We start from the raw sequence: 12,989 nt of genomic DNA on the forward strand, positions 1-12,989 counted from the left end.
ACACAGATGTCAGATCCCCTTCACACTCCTTGGAAGGAAAATAGATTTTATTATCGGAAGAAAACGCCCAGAACTGTGATTGGTGCAATTTTCGCATTTTATAACTCGTATTTCCCGCCGGAATATTATGGAACGTTCCAATTATCTCAGATAGAATAATCCGACACTAAAATCTGATATCTCTTCCTCCGGGAACATCGATCAACCGCCCTCTGAATTGTCGGGCAGTTTATCTAACCATGCATAATAAATACGTTCGAAATATAAATGTCACATTTCTTCCAGTCTTTTTTCTTTTACTTCACAATACAGAATCCGCCCTGCTAGAGAATGTTTCCTATAGAGATCAATGAAAAGTCTACTGAACAAGTATTTTCTGGGGGGAAAACGGAGAAAGATCTCAGAATACATTTCTTTGAAATCCTCATAAGAAAGACATTACTGGCTGAAGAAGGAAACGCCCACACCTCTGATTGGCTCAGATTTCATATTGCTCCTTTTTGAATTTGCCGCCTGAATTGTGAAGAACGTTACAGAGAAATAATCAGCTCTATTATACCGCCAAATCCGACACTGAGACCTGAGATCATCAGATGAGACATTTATCCGAGAAAATTAACATATACACATCTGTATATGATCGTGGAACTGGTCGATAATTAATGTTCCGTCTTTCAGAGATGAAGTAGTTACAGATTTCCCTCATATTAAAACCAGAATAAAAAAAAGTGAAAGTGTTGGTAGAAATATGTAGTAATAATGACACTGCCAGATACATTTGTACAATGAATTAAAAAAACAAATGTTTCGTATTTGATCAGTCCCGTTTTGTAAATAGAAATAGCAAAATATTAACAATGTTTCTAAGTAAGGGCAATATATATAATCATGATATGTCAGAAAAAATGTACAGTGTATCAATAAAGGAAACATTGCGCTTCTGATAAATTACATCCGTTTCTATTCAGTAAAACATTTAAAAGCTTCTAAATATTTTAACTTCTCTGCAGTGTAATAAATGACTGAACCCCGCCCCCTTCTCAGCATGTCTCCCATCAGGTCCGCTCAGCCTGTGAAATGTCTGAAGATGTGTGTCTTTGTTTCCTTTTCACAATATTTGTAAATTTAAATGATATGAAATTACTATGAACAATTTCATGAAACTGGTTACTTTGTTTCTGGTATAAAGTGTTAAGTTTCCTGTTCAGTGTAATCTCCAGGAATAAATCGAAAATAAATGAGAAGAAGGAATAAATGAATCTTCTGGAAATGTATTGCTGTATTGCATTATTATATCTGAATATAATATAATAATTAGGAGCCTTATAAATTAATAAGATTATCTTTATTTTGTAATGCATGGTGTGACTCCGCCTCTTTCCCAGGAAGGTTTCCATCTGGTCCGCTCAGGCTGTATATAAGGAGGGCGGGCAGGCAGCTGATTTCAGTCTGTCTTTGTAGCAAAGAATTATCATGTCTGGTCGCGGTAAAGGAGGAAAGGGTCTGGGGAAAGGAGGCGCTAAGCGCCACAGGAAGGTGCTCCGGGACAACATCCAGGGCATCACCAAACCCGCCATCCGACGTTTGGCCCGCAGAGGGGGTGTCAAGCGAATCTCCGGACTCATCTATGAGGAGACCCGCGGAGTACTCAAGGTTTTCCTGGAGAATGTCATCCGCGATGCCGTCACCTACACCGAGCACGCCAAGAGGAAGACCGTCACCGCCATGGATGTCGTCTATGCGCTCAAACGCCAGGGCCGCACTCTCTACGGATTCGGAGGCTAAACCCCAACATCCACCGCTTACCCACTTCACCCCAACAAAGGTCCTTCTCAGGGCCACCCACCTTCTCACACAAAGGGCTGATCATTCACAACTCCCAACACATTTATTTCTACACATTTATCGTGTAACAAGAAGAACTTTCGCTAATTGTTTAACTAAGAAATTGAGTGCTGCGATGTCTAGCTGCCCATACACTCTGCAATCTGATTGTTCAATCTGCTTTACATTTACCAAAGATATAGAAGAACAGGACAATGTTACACATATAATTGGTTGGGCAGTTGATGTATAAAAGATTTTCTGAGCTGAGTGAGGAGAATATACAGTTTTTGTTGGAACTGAACCTAAAAAATCATTATTTCATGATGAAAAGAATGGAGATCACGAATACTGAGATGATGATAGAAATACAACACAGATGTAATATTTCTGAACATTCCGATTGTGATACAGGAAGAACAAATCTGTGCATCTGCTATCTGTACAAATTTTGGATCAGAAAGAGGGGAGAGAGATTTGATTTTTAGTTGCATAGTTCTATACAGATGTGATGATGAAACGTGTAATACTTCCTATCCTATAGAAAGGTAGAGATCTATGAGAGAAGTCATCTCCCTATTATGTTCTGTATGTAATAGTGGGGGGAGGGGGATTCTGCATTCTGAGGACTTGGAATAAAAGAGAACATATGGAAATGTTTTACATTATCCAATCATCTTCACATTCCATTTCTATTCATCTTCTTGATAATAAAGCATTGATGATATTTCTCGGATAAATGTCTCATCTAATCTCAGGTCTCAGTGTCGGATTTGGCGGTATAATAGAGCTGATTGTTTGTAACGTTCTACACATTTCAGGCGGGCAAATTTGAAATCAGAGCTGTGGGAGTTTCCATAATCAGCCAGTAATTCCTGCTGAGGCGTCGAAAAGGAAATGTGTTCTGAGATCTTTCTCCGTTTCCCCCCAGAAAATACTTGTTCAGTAGACTTTTCATTGATCTCTATAGGAAACATTCTCTAGCAGGGCGGATTCTGTATTCTGATGGGTAAAATCAATGACTAAAACTGTACAATAATGTTTTAACGATGTTTTTTTATTCTTAAACTACCGCTAAAGGGACCGGTGATTGTTTCCCGGAAGAAGAGGATTCTATATGAGGAATTTTTTAATCACATCTGATATATAAAAAAAAAAGATCGAGATTTTATTTAAACAAAAACATCTGATGGAGGTTCTGACTGATGTAATCATGTTTCAGTTGGGGATGTTTGGTATGTAATGAATAATTTCTGATCTGTAAAAGTAAAGTATGGAGGACAATGAGGAGGAGTCTCTGTAAGAAGACATTGCTCTATAAATCTTTATAATAGGATAGAACTGGCAATGGCTGTAAGCACTGACACGTCTCATGATCGCCCATTGTGCTCCCCACCAAGGTGAAATCTTTAGATATCCAAGTGTCCAATCAGATCTCCCAATGAATTTCCGCATATTTCTAGGTAGGAAATGTTCTCAGTACAACTTACCTGTATTAGAAGTGTGAATAAACAATCTGCGGTTTGGGGCATTTAATAAACCAATAAATAATTGACTGCTCGCCGTAGACACAATCCGGGATCTTGGGGCTCTCTATAGAGATGTGGGAGACGGAGGAAAGCTTTGGTGCTGCAGTATAAGGATTAGAGAGAAGGTAAAGGCGGGCATCTGGATTTATGATCCGGAGCTACTAAGAATACATTTACATAATTATTTAGACCAGAAAATCGCACTAAAACCTATTTGGGTTTATCGTATTTGATACATCTCCACCCAGGCCAAAAAAAAATAAAGTTTCGCACACCATAGAAATGAGAGTACAGCTCCGCTGTGATGTATGTGGGTGGCTCTTAGAAGAGCCTTTGTGTTTGGTGAGGAGGGGGATGGGGGGAGTTGTTGGGGATTACTTGGTCTTGGCGGCCTTGTGGCTCTCGGTCTTCTTGGGCAGCAGCACGGCCTGGATGTTGGGCAGGACTCCTCCCTGGGCGATGGTGACGCCCCCGAGCAGCTTGTTGAGCTCCTCGTCGTTGCGGACAGCCAGCTGGAGGTGTCGGGGGATGATGCGGGTCTTCTTGTTGTCGCGGGCGGCGTTACCGGCCAGCTCGAGGATCTCAGCGGTGAGATACTCGAGGACGGCGGCCAGATAGACGGGAGCTCCGGCCCCGACCCGCTCGGCATAGTTACCCTTCCTGAGCAGGCGATGAACACGACCGACTGGGAACTGCAGACCAGCCCGGGATGATCGGGTCTTGGCCTTAGCCCGAACCTTTCCTCCTTGTTTACCGCGGCCAGACATTGTGAGATGAGAGAGTCGTCAGACGAATATACCTAATTCCTGTCCCCTTCCTTCTATTTATACATTCACTTCTCTGACGTCAAACTCAGTGATTGGTTACATTTGAAGCCATCCAATAGCTTTGTGAATTGCTTCTACACCAATCGGTAAACGAGGAAGGAAATCATTCCACCCCCTCCCCATCACATGACTGAATCCTCCAATAGAATAGCGAGGAGGGAGGAGCAGTGATTTGCATAGGACGCCTATAAAAGCAGCACATGAGGGCGGAGCTCCAGCACACATTCCCTGCACACAGCGGAGAGAACACATTAACCCTTATCATGCCTGAACCAGCCAAGTCTGCCCCGGCGCCCAAGAAGGGCTCCAAGAAAGCCGTGACCAAGAGCCAGAAGAAGGACGGCAAGAAGCGGAGGAAGAGCAGGAAGGAGAGTTATGCCATCTACGTCTACAAGGTGCTCAAGCAGGTCCACCCCGACACCGGCATCTCCTCCAAGGCCATGAGCATCATGAACTCCTTCGTCAATGACATCTTCGAGCGCATCGCCGGCGAAGCTTCCCGCCTGGCTCATTACAACAAGCGCTCCACCATCACCTCCCGGGAGATACAGACCGCCGTCCGCCTCCTCCTGCCCGGAGAGCTGGCCAAGCACGCCGTCTCCGAGGGCACCAAGGCCGTCACCAAGTACACCAGCGCCAAGTAATACCCCTCCCCCACCCATCACCCCAACAACACACAAAGGCTCTTCTAAGAGCCACCTACAGACATCACAGCAGAGCTTTACTCAGTCGAACGATCAGCGAAACTTTGTCCAAGCGAAAAAATGTCAAATGATCCCAAACACGTTTATTACTGCACTTTACTGCCATAAAAAAAAAAAAAAAAAAAACTTCTGTAATTCTAATCCGATATTAGTAGCAATGTCCAAAATCTAGATGTCCTCCTTTATCTCTCCCTACATCCGAAAACCCGCCAAGTAATTCGAATCAATATTTTTATTTCGCAAAACACAAATCTCTTCTCAGAGCCCCGCATCTCTCTACAAAGAGCCGGACACCCCTGATTGTGTGTTTATCAACGGTTAAACGAGCGGTAAATTGTAACTGAAAACAAATTGTTTATTCACACTTCTAATAGAGGAGAGTTGTACTGGGAGAACATTTCCTACCTATAAATAGCCGGAAATTCATTATTGGGGCTCTGATTGTAAGTAAAGATTTCATCTGGGGGGATGGGCGATCATGAGACGTGTCAGTGCTTACGGCCATTGCCAGTTCTATCCTATTATAAAGATTTATAGAACAATGTCTTCTTACAGAGACTCCTCCATATTTTACTTTTATTTCTTCTACAGATCAGAAATTATTCATTGTATACCAAACTGAAACATGAACACACATCAATCAGAACCTCCATCAGAATTACTGTTAAAAAAGAAAAATATCAGATGTGATTGGCTGAACTTTCAAACCTCATACAGAGTTCTCTTCTTCTAGGAAACAATCACCGGTCCTTTTAGCGGTCGTTTAGGAGTAAATTAAATCGATAAAATATGATCGTTGTTTTATGGTTTGATTTTAGACATCAGAATACAGAATCCGCCCTGCTAGAGAATGTTTCCTATAGAGATCAATAAAACGTCTACTGAACAAATATTTTCTTGGGGGAAAACGGAGAAATATCTCAGAATACTTTTCTTTGAAATCCTCATAAGAAAGACATTACTGGCTGAAGAAGGAAACGCCCACAGCTCTGATTGGCTCAGATTTCACATTTCTTCCTTTTTGAATTTGCCGCCTGAAATGTGTAGAACGTTACAAACAATCAGCTCTATTATACCGCCAAATCCGACACTGAGAGCTGAGATCATCAGATGAGACATTTATCCGAGAAATATCATCAATGCTTTATTATCAAGAAGATGAATAGAAATGGAATGTGAAGATGATTGAATAATGTAAAACATTTCCATATGTTCTCTTTTATTCCAAGTCCTCAGAATGCAGAATCCCCCTCCCCCACTGCTACATACAGAACATGATAGGGAGATGACTTCTCTCATAGATCTCTACCTTTCTATATGACGGGAAATAAAGTATTACATGTTTCATAGAAACCTTCATTAGAGATTGTACCCGGAAATCAAATCTAAACTCTGACACCTTACTGATCACTAAGAAAAAACTACTTTATAAAGCCAGAAATCCTTTCCGGTTCAATAAAACATTTCCGATGATTATTCCTGGGCAGTTTATAGTAAAATTGTCCTTTAGTGGATTTCACAAAGCATTTCATCTTCACAATATTTCTAATGTCTCCTATTTCAGCAATGGCGCGCACAGCTTTCCGGACAGGTTCGGGTTAATCTGTCCCTTGTGACCTCTGGCTGGGAAAGCCCCGCCCTACTGAAAGCTGAATCACACAGCTCACTCATTGGCTGATTAGAGGTCTAAGAAATGGTCCTATTAAACCTAAGCAGGCGTGGTCAGCATTAACCAATAAACGTGCAGCGCGGTCTGTATAAATAGACGCCGCACAGCCCGTGTTCTCATACTTCTGTTCCGTCTGGAGATTAGAAGCCTTTCCCAACCATGGCAAGAACCAAGCAAACCGCTCGTAAGTCCACCGGAGGGAAAGCTCCCCGCAAGCAGCTGGCCACCAAAGCCGCCCGCAAGAGCGCCCCGGCCACCGGCGGAGTCAAGAAGCCTCACCGCTACAGGCCCGGCACCGTGGCTCTCCGAGAGATCCGCCGCTACCAGAAATCCACCGAGCTGCTCATCCGCAAACTGCCCTTCCAGCGCCTCGTCCGAGAGATCGCCCAGGACTTCAAGACCGACCTGCGCTTCCAGAGCTCCGCCGTCATGGCTCTGCAAGAGGCTTCCGAGGCTTATCTCGTCGGACTCTTCGAGGACACCAACCTGTGCGCCATCCACGCCAAGAGGGTCACCATCATGCCCAAAGACATACAGCTGGCACGCCGCATCCGCGGAGAGAGGGCCTAAATACATTCTTATCTCCACCCCCCCATACCTTCTCTACACACCACAAAGGCTCTTTTCAGAGCCACCACATCCGCCTCACAAAGAGCTCCATACAACCTCATCACCCCCTACTACATGCTGCAAATACCCGCTACTACATTTCTACACATTCCATCCCCGCTATCAGCTTCACCACATCTTTCTTCTCTCTCTCCCTTCTCTGCGCTCCGATCCTCAGTGTGGAAGTAAATCTCATCTCTAACCATTCACACTTCTCTATATCTTCACTAATAGATACATTAGAACAATATTTCATGGTAAGCAAAGCTCATCTGTAACATTTCTAAACCGATCCCGGAGAAATCATTTACATTTCTGCTCTATAAAGGAGATTTATTGTTCACTAAATACAATGTAACTCATCTGTAACAATTAGAGTAACAATTCACACTTCTATATAGATACAATGGAACAATATTCAGCAGTAAAACAAACGTTCCTATACACAGAATCTTTACTTCTTATCTCATCACTACCAGGAGATCAGAGAGAGGAAATCTGTTGAAAATAAACAGTAATCTCCCCTCCCCCTCCTGTACACTCCACGGGGTCACCGATTTCTCAGCTCGGGTGTAGAAATCATACAACTCACTGCTAATCTCACTCACTCCTCATTCTGCTGTATGAAGAAGACATTTCCTCTCCCCAATCTATCACAGGAATCTCTCCTCTGATATTCTACAACTTTCTACAATCTTCCCTATCACACACACAGGGGGGGAGGGGACACAGCTGCACATTCCTAAACTCACCAGCAGAGCTTACACTTTCAATCTGGAAACAATGACACCGACTGATCCCAGATCTGCCCGGAGCAGGGAGGGACGATTCATTGTCTGCTCAGCGATCTGTCCCTCCATGTTAGTACAGAATTGTGCTGGATGGAATAAGCCGTGCAAGTCAACTTTCTACTTGTTATTCACTAAGAACGGAATAATCAGATCAGTGAGATCGGAGGATTTTCTGTCCTCTCATTTACTGTATTATGGAGAAAAACTGTCCAATCTCAGATCTTCTAATTCTTACACCGATTAGGAATCTCCAATCTTTTTATTTTTTAAAAAACCTATTTCTGATGAATATGTTCTCATTTGGCAGAAAGGATCCTCAGACATTCAATACTCTGAAGAGAATTTCATTTACTTTGTAACTAGAAACCAGCAAAATGTTTACAATGTTTCTAAGAGGGGACAGATCTGCTTCTTCAGACATGAAATATTTGTGTTTATTGATTCATTGTACATATCTGGCAGTGCCATGATTTCTACCAGTCCTTTCACTTTTTTTCTTATTCTAGTTTTAATATGAGGAAATCTGTAACTGCTACATGTCTGATAGAGGTCAGTTCCATGATCCTACACAGATCTGATAATGAAACATGGAATCCTTTATTTCCCATCATATAGAAAGGTAGAGATCTACCGCCAGTCCATTCTCACAGTCTCTAATCTTTGTATATAAAGATATGTCTGATGAATGTAAAAGTGGAGCCGAGAGTTGTCATTTCTATCCGAATGGAACATCGGCGCTGCTAAACCGATTTCTGTTATTTTTAGGGGAAATAACACATTCTTGTAGCTGACCATTCTAACCTCTCCCATCAGTACAATTATTTCCCTTATAACGGTCACATTAAATATTGAAGATCCTTAACGATCATCTAGAAGAGGAAATGTATCCCCCCCCCCTCCCCCTCTCGGAGATCCCACTCATAGTGTGGGGGAATTGTCTCCGATTCGCACGACAGATGTGTCTGGTGGGGATCCTAAAGATCCTTTATATCAGGAGGGATCTCCGATTTCTTTCAGTGATTTCTCCTATAAAATGTAGATAATAAGATGATCTGCAAGGGATAAATGTACAATGTGTGATGGGGAACATCTGAGCTCCTCTATAATGTGCAAAGTCTATGCGGCTTCTGGTGGGTGTTGCTGTTAGGAGGTGGGTGGATGTAGGTAGGTGTTGCTGTTAGGAGGTGGGTGGGTGTAGGTAGGTGTTGCTGTTAGGAGGTGGGTGTAGCTCTGTTAGGAGGAGGTGGGTGGCTCTGAGAAGAGCCTTTGGGGGGTGTAGATGAAGGAGTTCTCCGGCTGCTTTGATTTATTTCTTCTTCGGAGCGGCCTTCTTGGGCTTGGCTGCTGCCTTGGGTTTTGCCGCCTTCTTAGCCGGACTCTTGGCGGCTTTTTTGGGCTTGGCTGCAGCTTTGGGCTTCTTGGGGCTCTTTGTCGCCTTCTTGGCAGCTGCAGCCTTCGCCGGTTTCTTGGGGCTCTTGGCCGCCGCCTTCTTCTTAGGGGACTTTACTGCCTTCTTGGGTGACTTGGCCGCCGGTTTCTTAGGGGACTTTGCCGGCTTCTTAGCAGCAGCCAATGGCTTCTTTGCGGTTTTCTTGGCCTTGTCGCCCTCTTGCTGCTTCTTGTTGATCTTGAAGGATCCGGAGGCTCCATGTCCTTTCACCTGGACGAGGCTCCCCTTGGTCACCAGCGCCCTGACGGCGCTCTTCAGGCGGCTGTTGTTCTTCTCCACATCGTATCCTCCAGCGGCCAGGAGCTTCTTGAGGGCGGCCAGGGAGACCCCGCTGCGCTCTTTGGAAGCGGCCACGGCTGTGACGATGAGCTCGGACACGCTGGGACCGGACGGCTTCTTGCTGCCTTTCTTGGCTCCTCCGGCTGCCGCCTTCTTAGCCGGCTTCTTCTTGGCTGCGGGCTCCGCTGGAGGAGCGGCGGCTGGGGCGCTCTCAGTCATGATTCTCAGCGAGTTTCTAAAATAGAGAATAGAAATATCTTCCTGGGGTGACGCTCTTCCTTATATACAGACGTTCTGCGCTGCTATTGGTTGATATTGAACTTGCCTTCTGCACTGCTATTGGTTACACCTTAGACACGCCCATTGACTCTCATTCCAGTGTTGGAGAATCTTCTCTCTCTTCTTGTGTTTCCCTGGCAGAGAGAAAAACGATTTTAATATGAAATGGAAGGATGAGCGATCTTTATCGGGGACCCGATCTGCTCACTGGACTGTCACTTATCGATCTCTCACTTTCCGCTCTCATGATCCGCTCAGGAGGCTGAACACAGAGGCTGCAAACACCTCCAACCTCCTGAGTGTGTGTCCCATTCCTCCTTCTACCTACTTTTCTACACATATTCCCATCAGAAAACAATCTTCTCACATCTCCCACTACAATCATCTTCGCATTAGATGAGTGAAGAGTGAAAATCAGGAAACATTTCCCTCTAATACACAAATCTGCTCATCTATAGCTGAGTAGAAGGAGCCTGGAACAAAAACATCAGCCAGTGACATCAGATCCTTGTGCGATGGGATGGGAGAGATTGTTAGAGATACAAAGGTGTTAGATGATGGGAGCATGTCATATTTAATGTACTTTGTATCACATTCTGCTCATCATTACAAATATATTGTCATCTGAATATTCTGAGTAACTTTATTGCCACATATTACTACACAGCTATATAGACTACTCAGGTAGAATGATTCCTTGTATCTAGAATCAGAGGTAAAATCTAGACATTCTTTCACACGGGGCAAAAGGACGATGTCAGTAAGGCAGAGGTTGGTGTCAATCATCTTTTTTTTAATTATTGATATATATATATTTTTTTTTTCCATTTTTTAAATATATAAGATAAGGGAGGGTTATAATAACCCCCTGTAAAATGTATTTTTTACCATCTTTGGTCCCATAGCCAAACGAAGAGTGAAAATAAATCCCTCCAAAGTGAGGGGATCCCTGATTCACATCAGAACTAGTGTCCACAGTGAAAGAATTCCACTCTACTACTGTTCAGGTGATAACTCAATATTTGGGATTTTATTTTACTTTCAAGCTCAGTGAAAATGGTAAACAGGACAGATAGAAAGGGGGAAATCCCCAACGAGGACACAAGCAGCAATACAAATCTGTCAGGGGGTCCTATCCCTCTCCACTCCACCCAAAATAAAGAACAAAATGTGTCTTTAGTGATCTTTTTATTATTATTACTTTAATTCTGTATTTGATTTTTTTTAAAGACGTAAAGGAAACACCAAAGGAAATGAGAAAATACATTCTCAAAGTATAGCATGTATTCAAATTGGATAGCTCAGAGAGCAAACAAATATTCATTTCAAAAAGTACAGGTATGTAAGTTATTGGTCTGTATATATGATGGCTATTAGGCAAAGCAATGCAGAACCTATATTAATTCTTGTTTAAAATTCAAATAATAATTGGAACCCCGTGGGCAATCACACATGTAGATCTATTATGCATTATTACTAGGTGCATAGTGCTGATAGATGTGTATTACCGCAAAATACTGAAGGGTGTAAGAGCAGCTTTTCTCAACCTTTTGGGACACTGAGGAACCCTTGAAATAAACTTCTGGTCTCGGGGAACCCCTGCTAAAAATTAAAAATGTAATTATCAGATCTGTGTAGGATCATGGAACTGACCTCTATCAGACATGTAGCGGTTACAGATTTCCCCATATTAAAACTAGAATAAGAAAAAAGTGAAAGGACTGGTAGAAATCATGACACTGCCAGATATGTACAATGAATCAATAACACAAATATTTCATGTCTGAAGAAGCAAATCTGTCCCCTCTTAGAAATATTGTAAACATTTTGCTGGTTTCTAGTTACAAAATAAATTAAATTCTCTTCAGAGTATTGAATGGCTGAGGATCCTTTCTATCAGTTTTCCTTTCTGCCAAATATTCATCAGAAATATCTTTAAAAATCAAAAGGTCGGAAATTCCTAATCGGTGTAAGAATTAGAAGCTCTGAGATTGGACATTTTTTCTCCATAATGCAGTAAATGAGAGGACATAAAATCCTCCTCCGATCTCACTGATCTGATTAGTCCGTTATTAGTGAATAACAAGTAGAAAGTTAACTTGCACAGCTTGATCGATCCAGCACAATTCTGTACTAACATGGAGGGACAGATCGCTGAGCAGACAATGAATCGTCCCCCCAGCATTGTCCTCCCTGTTCCGGGTAGATCTGGGATCAGTCGGTGTCATTGTTTCCAGATGGATCAGCGCTCAGGAAGTTTTCTATCAGAACCATTTGAATGAAATTGAACTAAACTGCTCCAATGTATTCTCTATGGAGGAGAAACCCTGACACCTGCTGGTGATAAGAGGAATGACTTCCATGCAGGGATCTGGGATAAGATACAAATGCGATTTCATGGCTTCCTTTCCGAATCCCTCTTACAAGGAACAGAATAAAACGGATTCGTGTGTGCAGTTTGATAACAAAATAAAAATTCATAGCTGGGGATCTGAGGAAATGGCATCTAGACTGCAGAATTCATCGGATTATTTTACATGTTTTTTTTTTCTTTTGTGTCAGATAAAACCTTTAGAAGTTGGGCAGATGAGGGATCACTCAGTGCGATCAGTATTTCTAGATGTTCCACGTGGATCAGCATTAGATCCTGAACACCTATCGCTGGATTCGCATTCCCCTTTCAATCAAATCCCTGTGTAATCATTATAATAGGTGTGCCACTACTGCACCTTTCACACGTAAATCTATCTATCTATCTATCTATCTATCTATCTATCTATCTATCTATCTATCTATCTATCTATCTATCTATCTATCTATCTATCTATCTATCTATCTATCTATCTATCTATCTATCTATCTATCTATCTATCTATCTATCTATCTATCTATCTATCTATCTATCTATCTATCTATCTATCTATCTATCTATCTATCTATCTATCTATCTATCTATCTATCTATCTATCTATCTATCTATCTATCTATCTATCTATCTATCTATCTATCTATTATCTTATGTGGATCT

The 12,989-nt window shown here is 42.4% G+C and overlaps 5 protein-coding genes across 5 annotated transcripts; 3 read left to right on the top strand and 2 right to left on the bottom strand.

The window, feature by feature from the left end:
• Positions 1-1,473: 1,473 nt before the first annotated feature.
• LOC309546268 (histone H4) lies at positions 1,474-1,785 on the top strand (the record flags this gene model as incomplete). The annotated part of the gene is made up of 1 exon (XM_082245850.1): positions 1,474-1,785. One exon carries the CDS (start codon positions 1,474-1,476, stop codon positions 1,783-1,785), a length of 312 nt encoding a protein of 103 aa, XP_082101976.1.
• Positions 1,786-3,727: 1,942 nt separating this feature from the next.
• Positions 3,728-4,120, bottom strand: LOC309548325 (histone H2A type 1-like; the record flags this gene model as incomplete). Its single annotated transcript, XM_082248264.1, has 1 exon — positions 3,728-4,120. The coding sequence occupies one exon, from the start codon at positions 4,118-4,120 to the stop codon at positions 3,728-3,730; it is 393 nt and encodes a 130-aa protein (XP_082104390.1).
• A 323-nt stretch (positions 4,121-4,443) lies between these two features.
• Positions 4,444-4,824, top strand: LOC309548591 (histone H2B 1.1; the record flags this gene model as incomplete). The annotated part of the gene is made up of 1 exon (XM_082248566.1): positions 4,444-4,824. The coding sequence occupies one exon, from the start codon at positions 4,444-4,446 to the stop codon at positions 4,822-4,824; it is 381 nt and encodes a 126-aa protein (XP_082104692.1).
• A 1,888-nt stretch (positions 4,825-6,712) lies between these two features.
• LOC309546570 (histone H3.2) lies at positions 6,713-7,123 on the top strand (the record flags this gene model as incomplete). The annotated part of the gene is made up of 1 exon (XM_082246320.1): positions 6,713-7,123. One exon carries the CDS (start codon positions 6,713-6,715, stop codon positions 7,121-7,123), a length of 411 nt encoding a protein of 136 aa, XP_082102446.1.
• Positions 7,124-9,259: 2,136 nt separating this feature from the next.
• Positions 9,260-9,901, bottom strand: LOC309547597 (histone H1.3-like; the record flags this gene model as incomplete). The annotated part of the gene is made up of 1 exon (XM_082247470.1): positions 9,260-9,901. The coding sequence occupies one exon, from the start codon at positions 9,899-9,901 to the stop codon at positions 9,260-9,262; it is 642 nt and encodes a 213-aa protein (XP_082103596.1).
• Between the last annotated feature and the right edge of the window lie 3,088 nt (positions 9,902-12,989).

This window comes from Pelophylax lessonae (assembly GCF_965119305.1).
Source record: "Pelophylax lessonae genome assembly, chromosome: 2".
Taxonomy (NCBI): Eukaryota; Metazoa; Chordata; class Amphibia; order Anura; family Ranidae; genus Pelophylax; species Pelophylax lessonae.